Genomic DNA, 21,266 nt, shown 5'->3' on the forward strand with positions numbered 1-21,266 from the left:
AAACAAAAGTTCAAGCAGGTTTCAGTTTCACAGTGACTATGAGAGTTTGTTCAAAAAAATAGATTTGTCATTCTTCCTTTTATAGTTATTTTGACCAGTGCAGATTCAGAGTATGTTGTTATTAAAAGGGTATTGTATTGTAAAAAAGCAGTTAAAAATGTCATATCTAGCCTCTATTACTAGCATTCTCTCCTATAATGGAAAAGCAACCCAGCTGGTGCTCTACTTCATTGGCAGGTCTAGAGATCAGCTGATTCAGTCTTTTGAGGGCACTCTTTGGCAAGTGATTAGGTGTGTTCTAGGGTGGCCAAGACTGGTAGCTTCTAGTCTGCCTTAATAAAAGCAAGGGAAAGGAAGCTGTTGTAGGACTTAGTTAACTGGATTAAACCCCCTGGAGAGAATAGCAAGGACCAGTTCCACCCAGCTGCAGCCTTTCAGAGTGACTGTCGCCAGCAGGTACCTTTGAGTCCATAACTGGCACTAACCCAGCTAATCTGTCTCTGGCTTTCATATCCCTCAGCCATTTAGCCTTGGAGAATTGTGCCTTGCTTATATATATCCAAGCCATATTAGGGCTTCCCTGGTGGCTCAGCTGGTAAAGAATCTGCTTGTAATGCAGGAGACCTGGGTTCGAACCCTGGGTTGGGAAGATCCCCTAGAGAAGGGAATGACCACCCACTCGAGTATTCTTGCCTGGAGAATTCCATGGACAGAGGAGCGTAGCAGGCTACAGTCCATGGGGTCACAAAGAGTTGAACACAACTGAGCGGCTTTCACTTTCACTCTTTTCAAGCCATATTAAGCAATATGTAGCAGTAATTAAAAATGGCATTTTCATGCTTAAGAATGACATTTTTAATATTGAAATATATATTTATCATTATTGGACTTCAAGGAGAGGCATGTACTAAAACTTGTCTTTTTCTGTTTTTTGATCATGCTGCTAAGCTCATGGGATCTTGATTCCCAGACCAGGGGTTGAACCTGGGCCCATAGTAGTGAAAGTGTTGAGTTCTAACCACTGTACCACCAGGGAATTCCCAAAGTTGTCATTAATTTGGACTGAGAAGAAAGGGCAGTTAAATCTTTCAAAAGGAAATTATGTAGTCTTTATTAAGTTGTACTACTTTGAAGTATACAACTACTTAAGCTAACCTGTTAAGCTTTTTGAAAACTAATTTATGTTGAGAATGTCAAGAATAATCAGTTCTTCTTAAGTAAGTTGTATTCCTGAGTAGGTCCTTTCCAATTTTTTGCTTATTAATTCCTTTTTTAGTTCATCAAGCAGATTTAAATTTCAACTTAATCCTGGAGCATTTCAAAATGGAGTAAATTCTAACGTTTTCCTGTACTGTTAAATAAGGAGGTATAGATGTAGTTTATGTGGTCATTTGGGATGGGTTGTTTTTTGTTTGTTTGTTTTGAGGTTTTACTGTGGCTAGTACTTTTTTATCTCATTTAATCCTCACAACCAATTTTATGGAGAAAAGGTACTGCTTCTTTTACTAATTGAGGAAATTGGGGTTTTAAATGGTGAAATAACTTGTTCAAGGTCACACAGTGAGTAAATGATATACCTAGGACTCTGAAGTCCATATATTATAACCATTACCTCCAGTGAAGATGATGTATTAGTGATATTTTAAGGTTTACAGTTTTTTTAGGATGTCATGTTAACATGAGAACACAAGAGGCAGAAATGACCATTTTAAGCGTATTATTGCTGTTAGTGTTGTAATTTAGTATCATCTGGGGGATGTACTCCCTCCATCAGATACAAAATCAAATTTGGTTTCTCCTTTTGAAATCTTTGATAAAAAGTAGAGGCTGGAAAATACTACAATTTTCTGTAGAAAACATTGGAAGAAAAGTGGTTGAAAATAAGATTATAAGAAGGATCTATCCACCACCCAGAATTGGAAGCACATTTGCAGTAGTGTATATTTGCAAATAATTTGAGTAATGCAGTAGGCATATGGAATAGGAAGTTAAACACTGAACTTTGGGGCAAGCATTGAGGGGAAAAAAAATTGCCAGTTACAGCCTTTTTTTTTTTTTTTTTTTTTTTACAAAAGCAAAACATTTTTCTTTGTACAAAATAGACTTTTTGTTTAGGATCTAGCTTGGCTGCAAAGTGTCTGCTGGCTAACTTCCTATTTTAATGCTTTGGCTGAAAATTGCTGATATGTTTTGCACGATTATTTGTCTTTCCCTCTTGTTTTGTGAACATGAGAAAATTCAAGTGTAGGAAAACCTATACCTGAATATTTCAAGCCTCCCTTTTGTGAATAAGCATAGTATGTATGTGAATACGTAACTTAGTGGCTTACTACAGGCTGGCACCCTTTCTTCACTGGTGTATGCTTTTTCTATATTACCAACTAAAAGTAATGAATTTCCTGAGGCTGGGTAGTAACCAAATGGTAACTAGCATAATCCCAAGTTATTCACTGTTTTAAGGAAGAAGTGTAATATACAATATTTATTATTGCTTACCTGTTTCTAGATCACATTGTGTTTTCATTATTAAGTTACAAAACACTTGAATAAAAACATACTAAACCCTTTTCTAAAAGACAGTTTGGAGAGTAAGAGAAGATATTTTGAAGGATAGAGTAAACAGTATATGAAGAGGCTTTTTCAATTCAGAGTATTCACTTGACACATACACAGTATTCGGTTAAAAGTTGTTTCTTCATCCTGTGGTTGGGCTTCCCTGATGGCTCAGCGGTAAAGAATACAACTGCAATGCAAGAGACTCTGGTTTGATCCCTGGGCCTGGAGGATCCCCTGGAGGACAAAAAGGCAGCCCATTCCAGCATTCTTGCCTGGAGAATCCCATGGACAGAAGAGCCTGGCAGGCTAGAGTCCATGGGATTGCAAGAGTCAGACATGACTTAGCGCCTTAACTACATCTTGTTCTGTGAGATAAAATACTCTGGATATAGAAGGGGGGAAACTTTTTCAATTTCCATGCAAGATTCTCTAGTCAAATGGAGCTTTTGCCTTATTCCAGTCAAAATTTTGAATTAATATATTAACTCAATTTAATCCTCATAGCTATTCTTAAGTTAGGTGCTTTAGTATCTCAATTTTCAGATGGTATTAAGCAACTTGACAAGGCCACACACCATTAGTAAGTGTGATGAAAGGATTTTGCAACTTTTGGGTTTGGGAGTGGTCTAGAAATTTAGAGTATGACCGCCAACTTAATTTCCTAGTCTTATTTAAGATAATATACGTAAATGGAGATTTCTGAGTAATGACTATTAAGTGTCATGATGACTAATTGGAAGAGTCTTTGCCAATGGAGCTTAGTTTCTAAAGACCTATTAGATTCTGGTCTTTGTTTTATTTAATGTTTTCTTACCGTTGTAAGCACTTTGCTTCCAGACTGGTTTTTTGCATGTCTTGATACAAATCAGCTCTGTTCAAGTTTGTTAGAATTTCAATTAGCCAAATGAACTTCTTTCCATTTGCTGAAATTCTAAGCAAGATAATTATTAAAATTAAAGCAAAAATGCTAACTTACTTTGCTACATGTGGGGAAGCTTGATTGACTGTCATGAGAGCTAATATCTAGAGTAATAGCTAATAGATGCTATTAGCTGAGGAATTACTCTCCTAATTACTGAGGAAAGAATGCAGCATCATACTCTGTTTAGCCCCTAAACCTGTCCCTTCAGAAAACACTGTCTGCTCCAAGTATTGTCACATTATCATTAGGGAACATGATAAAGCTATTTTTGTGTATATAATAGCTATGTCATATTAAAGAATCTTCAGTAAAATGAAGTCTGTCAAGAAGTGACGGCATTCAGTAGAGAACTTGGTTGTCTGAGAATAAGATTTCGAACCTGATCTAGTTTTTACCTCAGATTATTATATACCTAATTCTAAACTTCTGGAGTGTTAAAGAGTTCAAGGAAGTTAGAAGAGAAACAAGGCTTAGAAAACTGAGAATTTTGTGTCCTGACAAAGCATAGAACATTTCTACCATCCTCTTTTTGTGTGTGTGGCCGCACCACATGGCTTGTGGGATCTTAGTTTGTCAACCAGGTCTTGCTGGCAGAGAAAAGCATCAAGTCCGAACCACTGGACCACCAGGAAGCTCCCTACCATATGTGTTTTTTTTTTTGTTTCTGATACTGTGTGCATTCTTTCATTAGCACCAGTATCAGTTGCTTTCTTTTTCATTTCATCAAATCCATTGTCACCATCGTCATCATCATCATTTTATCTGTTGACTTTGCTTCTTTTCTGTCTCCCACTCTGTACTGTAAGCTCCACGAAAGCAAGGATTTTTTCTGTGTTCACTGGTTTTTAATCTAGATTCTAAAACAGTGTCAGGCACATGATAGTGGCACTTAGTAATTCACCATGAATTATTACTAATTCATTCTGTCCACTTGTGTCTGTAAAATGACAAGTCTAACTCATCTGAAATCTCAGTCTCTATAAAACATATAAGCTGAGCATTCCCTGTGAGAGGTGGAGTCAGTGTTGTTCAAGATTCCATTCGTTTGAAGGCAGGGGGTCTCAGTTTTACCTTATTCCAGATTTAGTTCATTAAATGTCTCCTGGTAGAAACATTCACCAGTAAATTTGATAATAATACATAGCTCAGACTGGAATATTCTGATATTAATGTAGTCCATAGTTCTTTAAATTTCAGGTCTTGAAACCTTTTAACCTGCAGTGGTGAGCTTCATTTATCCTTAATCAATCTTGCTGTGTATCCATACTGTACAATGACAGATGCAAAGCCATGTTTACTGCGTTAGAACTAAATATAAATTGTAGCTTACTTTTATGTCATGGGTACAATTTGTACCACCAAACTTCAATTATTTTTTTCTCAATTTACGAAGACTTTTCCCCCAGATTATGGTTACACTGTGCTAAAGGTCAGAGATCCTGTTACATCAGATTTCAGTAATCTTTTAAAATATAGGAACTTTATCTGGCATTTGGAAACACATTTTTGTAATAGTAGAATTTTGCCTCTTGCAATAAGATATTTAAGTATTTCTTTTCATCTTTATAAAATGATTTTGAATAGGATAAAGTCATACTTTTGCTTTTGTCTAATTATTACTCAGCTTCTCAAATGAAAAAACATAAGTTGAATAAAAGTAATCGCAAAAGTTTTTCTCTCTCACATCTTCCCAATTGCTCATTCACACTCAAGGAAGGCATTTCTGTCCTGAGGGCTCACCTGAGCAAGCTGAATCTTTGATTCATTCATTTGGAACTTTGTTTAAGACCTACTTTGTTCCAGCTCCAGAGATACAACAGTGTATGAGAACAATGGTGACATCGTTGCTGCCCTTGGGACAGTTGTTCTGATCTTTTCTCCAGTAAAAAAAAACTTCCTAGGTTGGAGAGTTGGAAAACAGTGGTAAATCAGTGGCTACTGTGATATTAAAAACCGATAAGACCGAATTAATGTGTTGCTTTTAGGGGAGTATTTTCTGTTTTAAAAGATTTTCTGGAGTTCACTCTTCTTAATAAAGGAAACCAGGGTACACAGTTCAGTTTTCAGTTGACAAATTGGTACAAGAGATTTCGGAACAGACCAACGTTTTCAGTACCCTTTTAAAACATTAAGGCCCTCTCTACCTGGGGCCCACCTTCCCTGTGGATAGAATGGAGTACTTCTAGCCTGATTTTCAGGCTGGGGGGATCTACTGTATCTCTTGGGGAAAGAAAAACTCTCGTCACTTGTTTTCCTCTTCAGATAGGCTCTTACTGGTGGTTTTATAAAAGGGTGTGTTCTGAATTGTTCACCTACAGATGAGAGTGTATCAGTGCTTCATAATATGTTTGTTTTATATGGATTACATTGTTTCTGCTGAATAGCTCTACTAAATACCAAAGGAAAAGGAATAAGCACTTCCCCAGATTATCCAGTCTGTATTATAACCTTCTTCATGCTTTACCATTAAAGGGAAAATGTAGATTGATAAGTATTTTGTCATGAAAATTTTTTGTCATTTGCAGTTTGTAGCATGATAAGCCTTTTCTGTTTCACTGCTGGCAATTTTATGCATGTCTATAGGATAACTGTTGATCATTGTTTTTGTTACATATTTATGTGTGTGTATGTATATATACATCCTGTGTGTGTATATATATATGTGTGAATTTAAAAATAAAAAGCATGCTGCTTGGCCTGACTAGCTAATGTGTAATTGTACCTGGTAAACAATTGTTTTTCTTTCAAATTCTGGCCGTAGAGGGATTGAGCTCTCTTTGCTCTGATGAGCCACCTTCAGAAATCATGACTGCCTCCTCTTGTTCATCTTCTGAAATATGTAACACTGACCTTACAATACTGCATGGAATAAAAAGCAAAATGTTAGGCAGCCAGATTCTTTTAGCCCAAGAAGAAAAAGACTGCTTGGCTCTTCTAGATGGGAAAAAGATGGGAAAGCCTCTGGGGACCAGTAAAGACACAGAAGACTCCCCAGTTTCTGCTGCAGAAGGAGTTCACTGTGACCGTCCTTCCATTCCACTCAGCTTCCTGGGTCATCCTGCTTTTCTCTCAAAGGAAGTTGGTCAAATGGAACCACAGATAAATAAAGATCAAGAGTCCAGGAGCCCAAATGAGGAACCAAATAAGGATGATATAACTGCCTTGGATGCAGATGACAAGTTCACTGTGCTGACAGCCCAGAAGCCAGCCACCCAGCAGCCTAAAGCAGAAGGCATTTGTCCGTATTCCTTGTCTCCTTCTGAAGCTTCAGGAGGTGGTGTTATGGAAAAGGATTCCCCTGAATCACCATTTGAAGTAATTATTGACAAAGCAGCATTTGACAAAGAATTTAAAGACTTATATAAGGAAAGCATAAATGATTTTGGTAGCTGGGCAGTGCATACTAGTAGAGAATCACCTGCAGACATTTCAGAGTCTAATGACAAAGTATTTCCACTGAGAAAGAAAGAAGCAGGGCGTTACCCAGCCTCTGCATTGCTCACCAGGCAGTTTTCACACACAACTGCAGCATTGGAGGAGGTATCTAGATGTGTGAATGATATGCATAACTTTACTAATGAAGTACTGACTTGGGATTTGGTTCCCCAAGTGAAACAGCAGAGTGATAAAGCTGAGTACGACACAAAAACTACAGGACTTGGCACAAGTGAATATAATTCAGAAATTCCTGTTGTAAATCTTAAAACAAACACTCAGAAAATTCCTGTATGTTCTATTAATGGAAGTACTGCTGACACTAAATCACCAGGTGACTGGGCGGAAACACCTCTCCCACAGGAAAACGCCGTGCCAGACCATTTTGATTCCACACAGGAAGTCACTATCAAAGGTGTGCAAGACAGCGTGCAGAAAAGAGACGACACACTTTCAGAGTCACCTGGCTCTCCACTGCAGAAATGTGTCTCTCTTGGTTCTGGAGTGGCCACAGATAAAGTAGTTTTACCCGACAGCCACCTGAAAGGTGGAATGAGCTGGCAGACCTCTGTGTTGGGAGAAGTGACAGAGGCTGATAGTTCTGGTGAATCTGATGACACAGTAATAGAAGACCTCACAGCAGATAATTCATTTGAGAGCAACAAAATTCAGGCTGAAAAACCTGTTTCCATCCCAAGTCCTGTTATAAAAACAGATGGAGAAGTCAAAGAGATCCTCAGTTGTAACAAGAAAGACAGAACATCTGAAAAATTTGAAGGGTCGGTCAGTGACTCTGAGCCACGACAAGTTCGGCCTGATCCTCTTGAAAGGAGCCCAGGTGAAGCAGTGTGTTCACTAGTATCTAATAAGAATGGCACGCCAGAAGTGAAGCAGTCAGGTAGTAAGCATGAAGCTGTTCCTGAAAAGCCTGTTGCAGCTGAGAACCCAAAACTCCCTTCAGAAGCAGCTCCTACAGAACTCACACAAAGTGGGACAAGCTCTGCCTATTTGGAGTCATTGCATGAAAAAAATGTGAAAGATCCAGATGATTCTTCCCCAGAGGACCTGATGGCGGCCTTTACAGAAACCAGAGAGAAAGGAATAGTAGGTATAGGTGAAGGCAATACCTTTGAAGCAACATCAGAGGAGACTAAGGACTTTAAAACAATTCTTCCTCTAGATGTTTTGCATGGGAATAAGTCAGGTGGTTCTGAAATTAAAAACAAAGAAAGCAAATACAGTGAACAAAGCAAAGAAACAAATGGGAGTAAGCTTCTGGAAGTTTTCCCTACCCAAGGTACTCCAATAGCATCTCTCGACTTAGAACAAGAACAGCTCACAATCAAAGCACTTAAAGAACTGAGTGAAAGGAAGGTGGAGAAGTCAGCTTCTGTACAGGATAAAGGAGACTCTCCTGAAGAAATATTCAAACAGACTTTAACAAATGTTAAAGAATCTTCCTGGCCACAGAGATCAGCTGATGTCCTAGAACACAAAGATGTCGAGACTGGATCTGATCTTGAGATTTCCAGGAAGCCCACTGTTATCAAGGAACCTACTAGGGTAGAGGCTATTTCCAGCCTTAGCAAGACTGAGCCGGTAAACGAGCCTGTCCTAACAAGACTTCTGACAGACGTGTCAGGTAACCACTTACGTTAGAAATACTGCATGTGGGGAAAAAAAGAAATATTGCATGTGGTTAATTCAGCTATGATTGATTATTTAGAGGGCCATTTTTCTTAGTCTCTGATTTATATCACTAAATTATAGCTAGAATAAAATATACTATATAATGGGGAAAGGTAGATTTTTTTTTTTAATGGTTGTTTGATTTGGTTTTCTTATACAAATGTTTCCCAAAGCAGGAGACTACTTGTTAAAATTAATATTCTCCTAAAGGAAAAAAATGTCATGGTCCAGTTTTTTCATTATACGTTGACTGTAGGGGAGATTGCTGCTTTTAAGACTATCACTAGGCTCTTATTTGCACAGATTAATATAAAATCTCCGTAATAGTAGCACTGCTTAGCCCTTAGGTATTTTGCTTAGCCCTTGTAAAATCTATTTAGCAATCAAAGAGAAAGGAATTCCTGCTGGGAAGATAATAAATGAAACTTTTAATTAATTTGATCTTATACCACAGAGATTTTATGCTCTGAAAGTAGGTAACCAGTACTGTAGTGCAGTCGTGCCAGTGATGCTTTAGGAGAACTCGTGCATTGTTCTACTTTGGACCTTGTTGACATTCTTCAGGTCAAAACTCTTTGTATGGTACTAGAAGCCCTTCTGCTTGTCTTCTGCTTATTTGAGTGATTACTTTCCTAGCTGTTGACCGTCATTTAAATTACTTCAGATGCTCTCTGTTCTGGTGTCTTAGTGTAATGAAAAAAAGATCTATAAAGCCTCCAGAATCAAGCCCCAACCTCTAATCTGATATGAGGTTCTGCACTTGGTGTATGATCAGTGTGGTCAGAGTTAGGTGCTATGCAGGGCCCTGTGGTTTTCCAAACTTCTTAACCAATAGATTCCTCTTTCAAATGAAATCAGACACAGAGTTATAATATTTAAAAGAAAATGAGATTTTTGTTAAGAGAAACTTTTTAAATGAGGTTGTACCATATTTTTTTCCCCTGTAAAGGTTTTATTATGCACAGAATAAGAAAGGGGCTCAGTCCTTTGCAGCCACTTCCCTCCGGTCACTTCTTCCAGCCAGGGTACCGCTAACTTGCTTGCTTGGTTAGGTTACCTGCTGGGATCTGTGGGTCACCTGGAAGTCCACAGCCATAGGCTGCTGCAGAACCATGACTGCTGCCCATCATAGCCTGCGGCAGAAAGGCACCATTTACTTCTTATTTTATAAAGGTATTTCCTTACCAAAGACCATGGACAGGTTATTTAACCTTACTAAATCTTAATCCTTAAAATAGAGATAATAATGGTACTTACTTTATAATAATGTGAAGATTAAAAGTGTAAATGCAGGTTATAAAGGGCCTAAGTTTATTCAGTTCAGTCACTCAGTCGTGTCCACCTCTTTGCAACCCCATGGACTACAGCACGCCAGGCTTCCCTGTTCATCACCAGCTCCTTGATTCATCAAACTCATCTATCAAGTTGGTGATGCCATCCAGCCATCTCATCCTGTCATCCCCTTCTCCTGCCTTCATTCTTTCCCAGCATCAGGGTCTTATCTAATGAGTCAGTTCTTCGCATCAGGTGGCCAAAGTATTGGAGCTTCAGCTTCAGCATCAGTCCTCATGAATATTCAGGGTGAATTTCCTTTAGGATTGACTGGTTTGATCTCCTTGCAGTCTAAGGAACTTTCTAGAGTCTTCTTCAACACTGCAGTTGAAAAGCATCAAATTCTTCAGTGCTCAGCTTTCTTTAGAGGGCCTGCTGCTGCTGCTAAGTCGCTTCAGTCGTGTCCGACTCTGCGACCCCGTAGACGGCAGCCCACCAGGCTCCCCCATCCCTGGGATTCTCCAGACAAGAACACTGGAGTGGGTTGCCATTTCCTTCTCCAGTGCATGAAAGTGAAAAGTGAAAGTGAAGTCGCTCAGTTGTGTCCAACTCTTAGCAACCCCATGGACTGCAGCCTGCCAGGCTCCTCTGCCCATGGGATTTTCCAGGCAAGAGTACTGGAGTGGGGTGCCATTGCCTTGGGCCCAGTATATAGTAAATATTCATTTAGCAGCAAGTACAGGACCTGGCATATAGTAGGTCCTGGATCATTATTTGTTACTGAATGCATTGTTATTAATTATCTGTGAAAACACTGAGGCTTTTTTATAAACTCAAAAGTGTGAAATGGCAGTTAAGGATAGCTGTTATACTCTAGAAGTTGAAGATAGTTGAACTTGGATTAAAGAGACCTGAATCCATATTGTTGCTTTACACTGTCTAGAAATGTGACTTTAAACAATTAAGTTATATCACCTTTTGGGGCTTTAGTTTCCTTATCTATAAAGTGAGGATGTTGAAGTAGGTGATCGTCAATACCGTTTCTCTGACCCTGGTAAATACTAGTTTTCTTCATGACTTGTTGTCAAAATTCTTAAACATAGGTTTTTGAGGTGATGAGGTGTATAGAAATTAGGTAACAATCCAGTGTCTAATTCTGGCAAATTCCTGCTTTAATGTGACCTTTGACAATTAGCCAAATTGGTTTGGCATCTTGCTTTGTTAATATTGTGGTATTTTGCCCTTCTTCATAGTGAAGAAGAAAATGGCAACCCACTCCAGTACTCTTGCCTGGAAACTCCCATGGACGGAGGAGCCTGGTGGGCTGCAGTCCATGGGATCACGACTGATCGACTTCACTTTCACTTTTCTCTTTCATGCATTGGAGAAGGAAATGGCAACCCACTCCAGTGTTTTTGCCTGGAGAATCCCAGGGACGGGGAAGCCTGGTGGGCTGCTGTCTATGGGGTCGCACAGGGTCGGACACGACTGAAGCGACTTAGCGGCAGCGGCAGCATGGTGTTACTTTTTGCAACCCCATGGACTGTAGCCTAACCAGGTTCTCCGTCCGTGGCGTTTTCCAGGCAAGAATACTGGAGTGGGTTGCCATTCCCTTCTCCAGGAGATCTTCCCGACCCAGAGATTGAACCCAGGTCTCCTGCACTGTAGGCAGATGCTTTACTGTCTGAGCCACCAAGGAAGATCCTGTAGTAAATAAAGTACTACGTAAAGGCTAATTATTAGTAAATCTCAACTGAGTTATTTAATCTAGTGTGAGAGATGAAAAGGACTATGGAAGTTTAAGTCATTTTGTCACTGACCAAATTCTATGATTAATAGACATTTTTAGATGATAATGAAAACTAGTATAACTAGACCAAGAAGCTAAAAGTTCTTCCTTTGAAGGTTTCAGAATTAAAAACCTTTTAAAATTGTCATATCATGAATAAATCTTTTAAGATGTAAATTTTACTAATATATACCAGCATCTAGCTCTAAGCAGTGTATCTGAGCAGTCTTCATTTCTAAAGTAAAACCAATTCTGTAATTATATTCTGCCTAAAGTTGTTGGGGAAAATAGGCAAAGGAAGCTATGAAAAAATTAATGGTATTTTATTTTTCTTTTGCTATTCTGTGGTATATATGGCAGTATATAACAGACCTGGAAATGACCTAGCAATTTTGTTTCTAGGTACGTATTCTAAGGGGAAAAGAAATTTATGTGCAAAAGCAACTATAGAGATATTCTTTGTAGTGGCGGGTATCTTAGTGCCTTAACAATTAAAGATTGTTGGAGTGTGTAACATATCTGTACTGTTAAATGTTATATAGCCTTTGGAGTAGTTATAGGTTGATGTGAAGTACAAAAAGAAATACACTTGTATTTCTGTATATTAGAATTAACTTCTATTGTTAATTAATATTTGCTTTCGAACTAAAGGACCCTTTGATTACCATCTGACCCATTTCCCCAGAGGGAAATTATCTTATAGTGTTGTGTTAGTTTCTGCTCCACTACATTTTAAATGTATGCATATATGGTATTTTTTGTGCTTTTAAAACTTTATTAATTTTATCTTTGTTGGGATTTCCCTTGTGGTCCGGTGGTTAAAAATCTGTGCTTCCATTGCTAGGAGCATGGGTTTAGTTCCCTGGTGGGGGAACTAAGATCCTTCATACTATGTAGAGCTCACCCCCAAAATAAATTAATATTATCTTGTTATGCAACTTGTTTCATTCAACATTAGATTTTTTAACTCTTTTCATGTGGAGGTATCTGTCATTTTATTTATTTTAATAGCTGTGTAGTAACCCATTTTATTACTATATTATTTTTCTTTTAACTAATATTTGGGTTATTTTCTATATTTTACTATTATTAGACATTGCTGAAGTTAACATCCTGTACTCATCTGTTTTTATACAGATGCACATGTTTCTCTTGGGTCCGTATGTCACTGCTTATCAATTTCACTTTCTGTGTATGTGCTTTATTTTTCTAGTTACTATCAATTTGCTGTCAAAGTTGGAGTTTCTTCTGTTATGCAAAAATGTTCATAGTTTATTAATAAAAACTATTATTTAACACTAGAATTTTTATTATATGATGAATACTTAAAGTAGAAAAAAGTTAAAAAACAAGGTTTTCGGAATAATGCTTATTTTCATGTCATTATAAGTGAATCTGTATGCCTACACACAGTGTGATTCTGAAGTACATTTTTAAAAACAAGATCACAGTGATTTTTCTTGCAATGTGGCCAAGTAGGCTTTTACTGGACCTTTGTTGGGACTTCTCTGGTGGTCCAATAAGTCCAGTAAGAGTCTGCCTTGCTGTGCAGGGACACTGGTTTGATCTCTAGTCCAGGGAGATCCACATGCAGCGGAGCCACTAAGCCCATGTGCCACCAGCACGGAGCCCACGCTCTAGAGCCTGTCAGCCACGGCTCTCGCGCCCCTGTGCCGCGGCTGCTGAAGCCCACGTGCTCCAGAGAAACCACCACAGTGAGAAGCCCGTGCACCCACAACGGGGAGTCGTCCCCGCTCTCCGCAACTGGAGAAAGCCTGCGCACAGCAACAGAGACCAAAGGATATAAATAACTGAAACTGTTTAAAGAAGCATCTCCACCTCCATCGCAGGGGACACAGGTTCATTTCCCTGATCAGAGAACTAAGATGCCACATGCCACAGGGCACGGGTACAGAAAGGGAGGCCTGAAAGCACTGGGAAAATGAGCAAAAGTGGGCCAATTCCAAAAAGGACTGACACATCCAAGAAGAGACAACATGAAATTAATTTTCTGTTTTTACTGTTTCTTGCCAGAGGAAGACTGAAGTTGGCGTCTGACAGGGTGGTTAAAATTTTAATAGAAGACTTATTATTAGGGCTTTCCCGGTGGTCCAGTGGTTAAGAATCACCTTACAATGCAGGGGACAGCAGTTTTTTCGATCTCTGGTCCAGGAAGACCCCACATGCTGCTGGGCAACTAAACCCATGCACTGCGACTGCTGAAACCTGTGCTCTCTAGAGCCTCTACTCCTCCACGGGAGACGCTGCCACAGTGAGAAGCCCCCGTACCACCACTGGAGAGTAGGCCCTGTTTGCTGCAACTAGAGAAAAGTTGACCCACACAGCAGCAAAGAGCCAGCACAGCCAAAAATATAAATAAGTAAAGTTATTTTTTTAAAAAGAACAAAGTGGAATTCTGTACTATAGTAGCTAAACTTAAAATTCACCAAGTGGCCTTAATAGTAAAACAGAGATGATAGAAGAATCAGTGAACTTAATGATAGATGAACAGAAAACTATCCAATCTGAAGAACAGAAAGAAAAAGCTTATTACCAAGCTTCAGGGAACTTTGGGACAATATTATAAGACCTAACTTGTATAGTTGGAGGCCCAGAAGAGAGGAAAGTGAGAAGTTGAGGAAGAACATACTTGAAGATAACATGGGGAAAAAAAATCAAATTTTTTGAAAAACATATTTACTGATTAAAGAAGCTTGGCAAACACCTGTTAGGATAAGGATGAAGAAAACCATACCTTGGTACATGTGTCAGAGGTTCCCAAGACTACCGTCAGGTTCAGTGGTTTGCTGGAAGGACTCAATAGGATTCAGAAGCTGTTACACTCAACTGTACACAGCAAAAGGACACAGATTAGAACTGGCAAGGAGAAAAGGCGCATGGGACAAAGTCCAAGAGGAACCATGTACAAGCTTCCTGGTGTCCAGCAGAGGCACACAGAGCTGTCCCTAATCCTCCCGTCAATGATCCATGGCAGCATGTGCAAAGTGTTGCCAACTAGGGAAGCTCACCGAGTCCTTGGTATTCAGGATGGCATGCTGACCCCCGTGACTCACCGCAGCTACTCAGACCCCAGCCATCCAGAGCAGGAACAAGTGTTTGCCATAAATCATATTGTTCAGACAGACTTAAGTGGTCACACTGGTGCCGCATGGCACAAGGCCCCAGGCACAGACAAACACTTATCAGCCAGCATATGCCACTGGCTCAGATTTCATCTCCCAGTCCTGAGGACAGACCTTTCTTTGGCACGTACAGGGTTTGAGCATTCCAAAACTGCTGAGTTAATCCTTTCCTGCCCAGTATATCTAGTCAAATTGCTTGAAATGAAAGATAAGGAGGAAAATGACACAAAGAAATGACAGTTGTAATTAGAGCTTACTTAACCGAAAACCATAGGCTTCCCACATAGGTGGTGCTAGTGGTAAAACACCCGCCTGCCAGAGCAGGAGACATGAGAGACGTGGGCTCCAGCCCCCGGGCAGGAAGGCCCCAGGACAGGAGGCCTCAGAGATGCGGGCTCCAGCCCCGGGGCAGGAAGGCCCCAGGGGCAGAGCACGGCAACCCACTCCAGTATTCCTGCCTGGACAGAGGAGCCTGGGGAGCTGTGTCCCTAGGGTCACAAGGAGCCAGACAGGACTGAAGCAACAGAGCATGCATGCACATCAAAAACCACAGATGCCAAGAGAGTGAAATAACACCTTTTAAAGTGCCGAACAGGGGATAGTCAATCCAGGTTTATCTTTTCAACAAAAATACCCTGCAAAAATGAAAGCAAATTAAAGACATGTTCAGATAAAAGAAAACTAAGAAAATTTGTCACTAGAAGACTTGCACTACAAGAAACACTAAAAGAAGTTCTTCAGATTGAAGGGAATTGATACCAGATAGAAACTGAGGCCTTTCAGAAGGAATGAAGAGCATTGGAAATGGTGAATATCTGAGTAAATACAAAAAACTTAACTCTTTTCCCTCTTCTAGAAAATATTTAAGACTATTTAAAGGAGAAATTGCGGCTTCCTTGGTGGCTCAGAGGGTAAAGTGTCTGCCTGCAATGCGGGAGACCTGGGTTCGATTCCTGGGTCGGGAAGATCCCCTGGAAAAGGAGATGGCAATCCATGCCAACACTCTTGCCTGGAAAATCTCATGGACCGGAGGAACCTGATAGGCCACAGTCCATGGGGTCGCAAAGAGTTGGACACGACTGAGCGACATCACTTCAAAGGAGAAATTATACTGTGTGCAGGGATTGTAATGTTTATTTGATAAAACAATTTATAACAAGAGTATGTGAACCTAAACTGTTGAACGAGAGTCTACATTTTTTATAAAGTGTATGATATTTTAAGTCAATTGAAAAGTCAAGGGTAATGTTGTGCTTCCTAAAATAATAATGCAGAGACATATAGTTTAAATTAAAACTTTCAAATAATCAAAAAGAAGGCAAAACGGAAGAATGAGGGAACAAAAGAGGAAAACATGGTAATGCCGTGGGAGACCTCATGCAGTCGTCAGTATGTTAGTGGCTAAAGACTACAGCCAGCAGAGTGACAGTGCATAAAAACGCAAGAGCTACCTATATACTGACTGTATAAAGATACGCACTAAATGTAAAGACACGCTACTTGAAAGTAAATGGATGGGCAAAGGTATATAAATGTATGCCATGCAAAAGTAAGCATAGAAAGACAAATGGTTTTACCAGAAATGAAAATGACATGTTATCATGATAAAAGATATCAGGATGTCTTGACAGTTGTGTGTATAACACCTCATAACAGCTTCAAAATAAATGAAGCAAAAATTGGCGGAATTAAAGGGAGAAATAGCCCATTCTTTAATCATAATTAGTGTCTTTAATACCTCTTGTTCAGCAGTTGACAAACCAAGTATGCATACACACAAAGATCTGAACAGCACAACCATCCACTTTGACCTGCGTGATACTTATAGAACGCTGTGCCCTACAGCGGCATAAAATGCATTCTTTTCCAGATGTACAAGTTATGCATTCACCAGTATAGACAATATGCTAGGCCATCAAACAAAGCAGTAAATTTAAAAGATTAAGATCATACACAATATGGTCTCAGACCATAATGAAACAAAAATTTTAAACAGTGAAAATAAGATACCTAGGAAAATTCCCAAATATTTGAAAATTACTAGTCACTTTTATATAATCTATAGCTCAAAGAAGTCATGAGAAAAAAATTGAAATGTTTTAAAACTGAATAACAATGAAAATATAATAATCAAACTTGTGGAATATAGTGCTGAGAGGGAAATTATTATAGCTCTAAGTACACATATTAGAAAAGAAAAATTAATTCAGTCATCTAAGATTTCAGCTTTCTTCCAAGGAGTAAGCGTCTTTTAATTTCATGGTGGCAATCACCATCTGCAGTGATTTTGGAGCCCCCAAAAATAAAGTCTGGCACTCTTTCTACTGTTTCCCCATCTATTTGCCATGAAGTGATAGGACCAGGTGCCATGGTCTTGGTGTTCTGAATGTTGAGCTTTAAGCCAACTTTTTCACTCTCTTCTTTTCACTTGTATCAAGAGGCTCTGTAGTTCTTCTTCGCTTTCTGCCATAAGGGTGGTGTCATCTACATATCTGAGGTTATTGATATGTCTCCCGGCAATCTTGATTCCAGCTTGTGCTTCCTCCAGCCCAGCGTTTCTCATGATGTACTCTACATATAAGTTAAATAAGCAACATGACAATATACAGCCTTAACGTACTCCTTTCCTGATTTGGAACCAGTCTGTTGTTCCATGTCCAGTTCTAACTGTTGCTTCCTGACCTACATACAGATTTCTCAAGAGGCAGGTCAGGTGGTCTGGTATTCCTATCTCTTTTAGAATTTTCCAGTTTGTGGTGATCCACACAATCAAAGTATTGGAGTTTCAGCTTCAACATCACTCCTTCCGATGAACATTCAGGACTGAAACTCCAATACTTTGGCCACCTGTTGCAAAGAGCTGACTCATTTGAAAAGACACTGATGCTGGGAAAAATTGAACGCAGGAAGAAAGGGGACGACAGAGGATGAGATGGTTAGATGGCATCACCGACTCAATGGACATGAGTTTGCGTAAACTCTGGGAGTTGGTGATGGACAGGGAGGCCTGGCGTGCTGCAGTCCATGGGATCACAAAGAATCGGACACAACTGAGTGATTAAACTGAACTGAACACAGTCAAAGGCTTTAGCATAGTCAATAAAGCAGAAATAGATGTTTTTATGGAACTCTTTTGCTTTTTCATTAATCCAACAGATGTTGACAATTTGATCTCTGGTTCCTCTGCCTTTTCTAAAACCAGCTTGAACATCTGGAAGTTCACGGTTCATGTACTGTTGAAGCCTGGCTTGGAGAGTTTTGAGCATTACTTTACTAGTGTGTGAGATGAGTGCACTTATGTGGTAATTTGAGCATTCTTTGGCATTGCTTTTCTTTGGGATTGGAATGAAAACCTAAACAGCATATGAAAAAGCAGAGACATTACTTTGCCAACAAAGGTCCATCTAGTCAAGGCTATGGTTTTTCCAGTAGTCATGTATGGGTGTGAGAATTGGACTATAAAGAAAGCTGAGCACCAAAGAATTGATGCTTTTGAATTGTGATGTTGGAAAAGACTCTTGAGAGTCCCTTGGACTGCAAGGAGATCCAGCCAGTCCATCCTAAAGGAAATCAGCCCTGAATATTCATTGGAAGGACAGATGCTGAAGCTGAAACTCCAATACTTTGGCCACCTGATGCAAAGAACTGACTCACTGGGAAAGACCCTGATGCTGGGGAGAATTGAAGACGGGAGGAGAAGGGGGGATAACAGAGGATGAGATGGTTGGATGGCATCACTGACTCAGTGGACATGACTTTGAGTAAACTCTGGGAGTTGGTGATGGACAGGGAGGCCTGGCGTGCTACAGTCCACCAGGTCGCAAAGAGTCGGAAACGACTGATCGACTGAACTGAACTGAAGGTTTCAACTTAAGCTAGAAGAAGAGCACAGTAAATCCAAAGGAAGCAGAAGGGAGGGAATCATAATGATAAGAGCAAAAATTAATGCGATAACATTAACAAAGCTGAAATTTGGTTCCTGAAAATATTAACAAAATTGATTTCTTAACTGATTCAGGAAAAAAGAACACAGGTTACCAATATTAAACATGAAAAGGTAGTTATCATTTCAGATCCAATGGATATTAAAAGGTCAGTAGAATATTATGAACTTTATGCCAGCTTAAATTAAACAAGTTCTTTGAAAAATACAGTTTACCAAAGCTAACACAATTGAATATTAAAGTCCAGGCCCAGCAGTTTCACTGGGTGGGGTGAGGCAGGGTGGGATGTGTTTCAAGCATTTAAGGAAAAAGGAGGCCAACTTTCCAACTCAGACTAGTATATTTATAGTGATACACAAACTAGAGAAAGACACTACGAAGAAAATTATAAACTAATGTCACTCAGGAACATAATAAAATGAGAAGTCCTTCACAAAACATTAACAGCAAATCAAATCCGGCACTATATCAAAATAATGTATCAGGGCTAAGTGGGGTTTGTTCTTGGAATAGGAGCTTGTTTTAAGATCAGAAGCCAATCAACATAATTTGCCACATTAACATAGAAAATCTAGGTGAGTATGTGAGTCGATTCAGAAAAGATTTGAAAAATCTCAACATCCTTTTCTGATAAAAAGCTTTCAGCAAACCAGGAATAGAAGGTAATCTCAGTCTAATAAATGGTATCTGTTAAAAACTACAACTGATCCTCTGACTCTGTATCTATGCAAAGCACTCTCTGTCGGTCTTGCTGGGGGGACAGGTGGGCAGGGAGCTGGGGGGCAGGCTCTCTCCTCTCTCTCTATGTCGGCCGCAAGGCTCTCTGTCCCCCTGGATGGGGGCCGAGAGGCTCACCGGGATCAGCGCTTCTGGTCTGGTAAATATATGTGATGTATTGTTTTTAAAAAAATAAAAACTACAACTGACATTATAATTAATGCCAAAATATTGAACACTTCTCCTGACATTGGGTACAGGTAAAGATGTCACCCTCACCATTTGTGTTTACTATCATACTGGAGATCCTCCCCTTTGCATTAAGACAAGAAATAGAAATAAAAGGAATGACTATTGGGAAAAAAAGTAAAGCTGTCTTAATTTGCAGATTATATAATTGTGTACATAGAAGAATCCTAAGGGATCTTCAAAGCAACTGCTAAGACTAACAAATGAATTATTCAGCAGTTACAGGATATTAGGTTAATACACAAAATTCAGTTTTATTTGTTATATGCTAGCAACAAATAATGAGAAAACAAAAAATGCTTTTAAAGTTCCATTTACAATAACATGAAAGCACAAAATAGGAATAAACGTAACTAAAAAAAAATATGTAGGACCTCTATACTGAAAATTACAAAACTGCAGAAAGAAGCCAAAGAACTGTCTGAGAACCATGCTGTATTCATGGATTGGAAATCTTGGTATTGTAAAGAAGTCAGTCCTACCCAAATTCACCTACGGGTTGAGTACAATTCAAAGTCCTAGAAGAATTTTTCAATAGAAATTGACAAGCTTATTCTAAAATTTCTTTGGAAATAGACCTAACACCCAAAGCTATCTTGAAAAAGGGCAAAATTGAGCACTTGGAATACTTCCTCCAAGACATTATAAAACTCCACTAATAAAGACTGTGGAACTTGCAGAAGAGTCAACAAATAAATGAAAGAAACAAAGAATCCAGAAATAACACATTACCAAAAACTTGGTAACTGAACACAAGTTTATCATCTCAAGGGCTTCCCTGGTCACTTAGACAGTAAAGAATCTGCCACAATGGGGGAAGCCTGGGTTCGATCCCCCAGAAAAGGGATAGGCGACCCACTCCACTTGCCTGAAAAGTTCCATGGACAGGGGGCCTGGTGGGCTACAGTCCATGGGGTTGCAAAGAATCAGACACGACTGAATGACCAACACTGTACTTTCACAGTTTTCAAGGGTCAGGAGTTCAGGCACAGGTTAGGCCGGATCCTCTATTCAGGATTTCATTTTCCTAATTTATTGGCTGTTGGGGCAGCAGTCTCGGCTCAGCTCCCCGGTCTTCAGACCCTCAACGTGCTAGCTTAATTTTTCAAGGCTGTCAGGAGGATTTCTCTCCAGGCTGCTACAGGGTCTGACATAACTGAAACTTGGACACGAGAGTGACTGTCCCATCATATTTACAGGTTCTGCTCACATTTGGGGGCCATCTTAGCATTCTGCCTGCCACAACCCCTACTGCATATGATGTGCAAAAATGAAGTGAAAATGGATCAGAGGCATGAACATAAAAACTAAAATCGTGAAACTTTTAGAAGAAAGCATAGAATATCTTCATGACTTGAAGGTAGCCAAAGGTTTGTTACGTTAATGCACTCATCATAAAGGATCAATGAGTTATTTAGACTTCATCAGAAGTAAAGCTTGCTCATTAAAAGACACCACTAATAAGCCAGCTATTGACTAGGATAAAGTGTTTATAAAATATGTATCTGATGAAGGAATAGTATCCAGAATAATACTTAAAACTACATTTC

At 39.4% G+C, this 21,266-nt stretch overlaps 1 protein-coding gene across 3 annotated transcripts in view; it reads left to right on the forward strand.

Annotated features, from left to right (window-relative positions):
- The window catches only part of RTN3 (reticulon 3), a 62,337-nt gene that overhangs the window by 20,094 nt on the left and 20,977 nt on the right, over window positions 1-21,266 (forward strand). The window contains exon 2 of one of the 3 annotated variants that reach the window (XM_069566021.1): window positions 6,240-8,555. The exons of 1 other annotated variant lie outside the window; for it this stretch is intronic. In XM_069566021.1, coding sequence (XP_069422122.1) covers window positions 6,284-8,555 — 2,272 coding nt within the window. In that variant the 5' untranslated portion in view covers window positions 6,240-6,283. Of the gene's footprint in view, window positions 1-3,490; window positions 8,556-21,266 lie in introns of those variants that run through there. One more of the 3 variants, XM_070289446.1, reaches the window with a different exon arrangement.

Source organism: Ovis canadensis, chromosome 21, assembly GCF_042477335.2.
Source record: "Ovis canadensis isolate MfBH-ARS-UI-01 breed Bighorn chromosome 21, ARS-UI_OviCan_v2, whole genome shotgun sequence".
NCBI classification, from domain to species: Eukaryota; Metazoa; Chordata; class Mammalia; order Artiodactyla; family Bovidae; genus Ovis; species Ovis canadensis.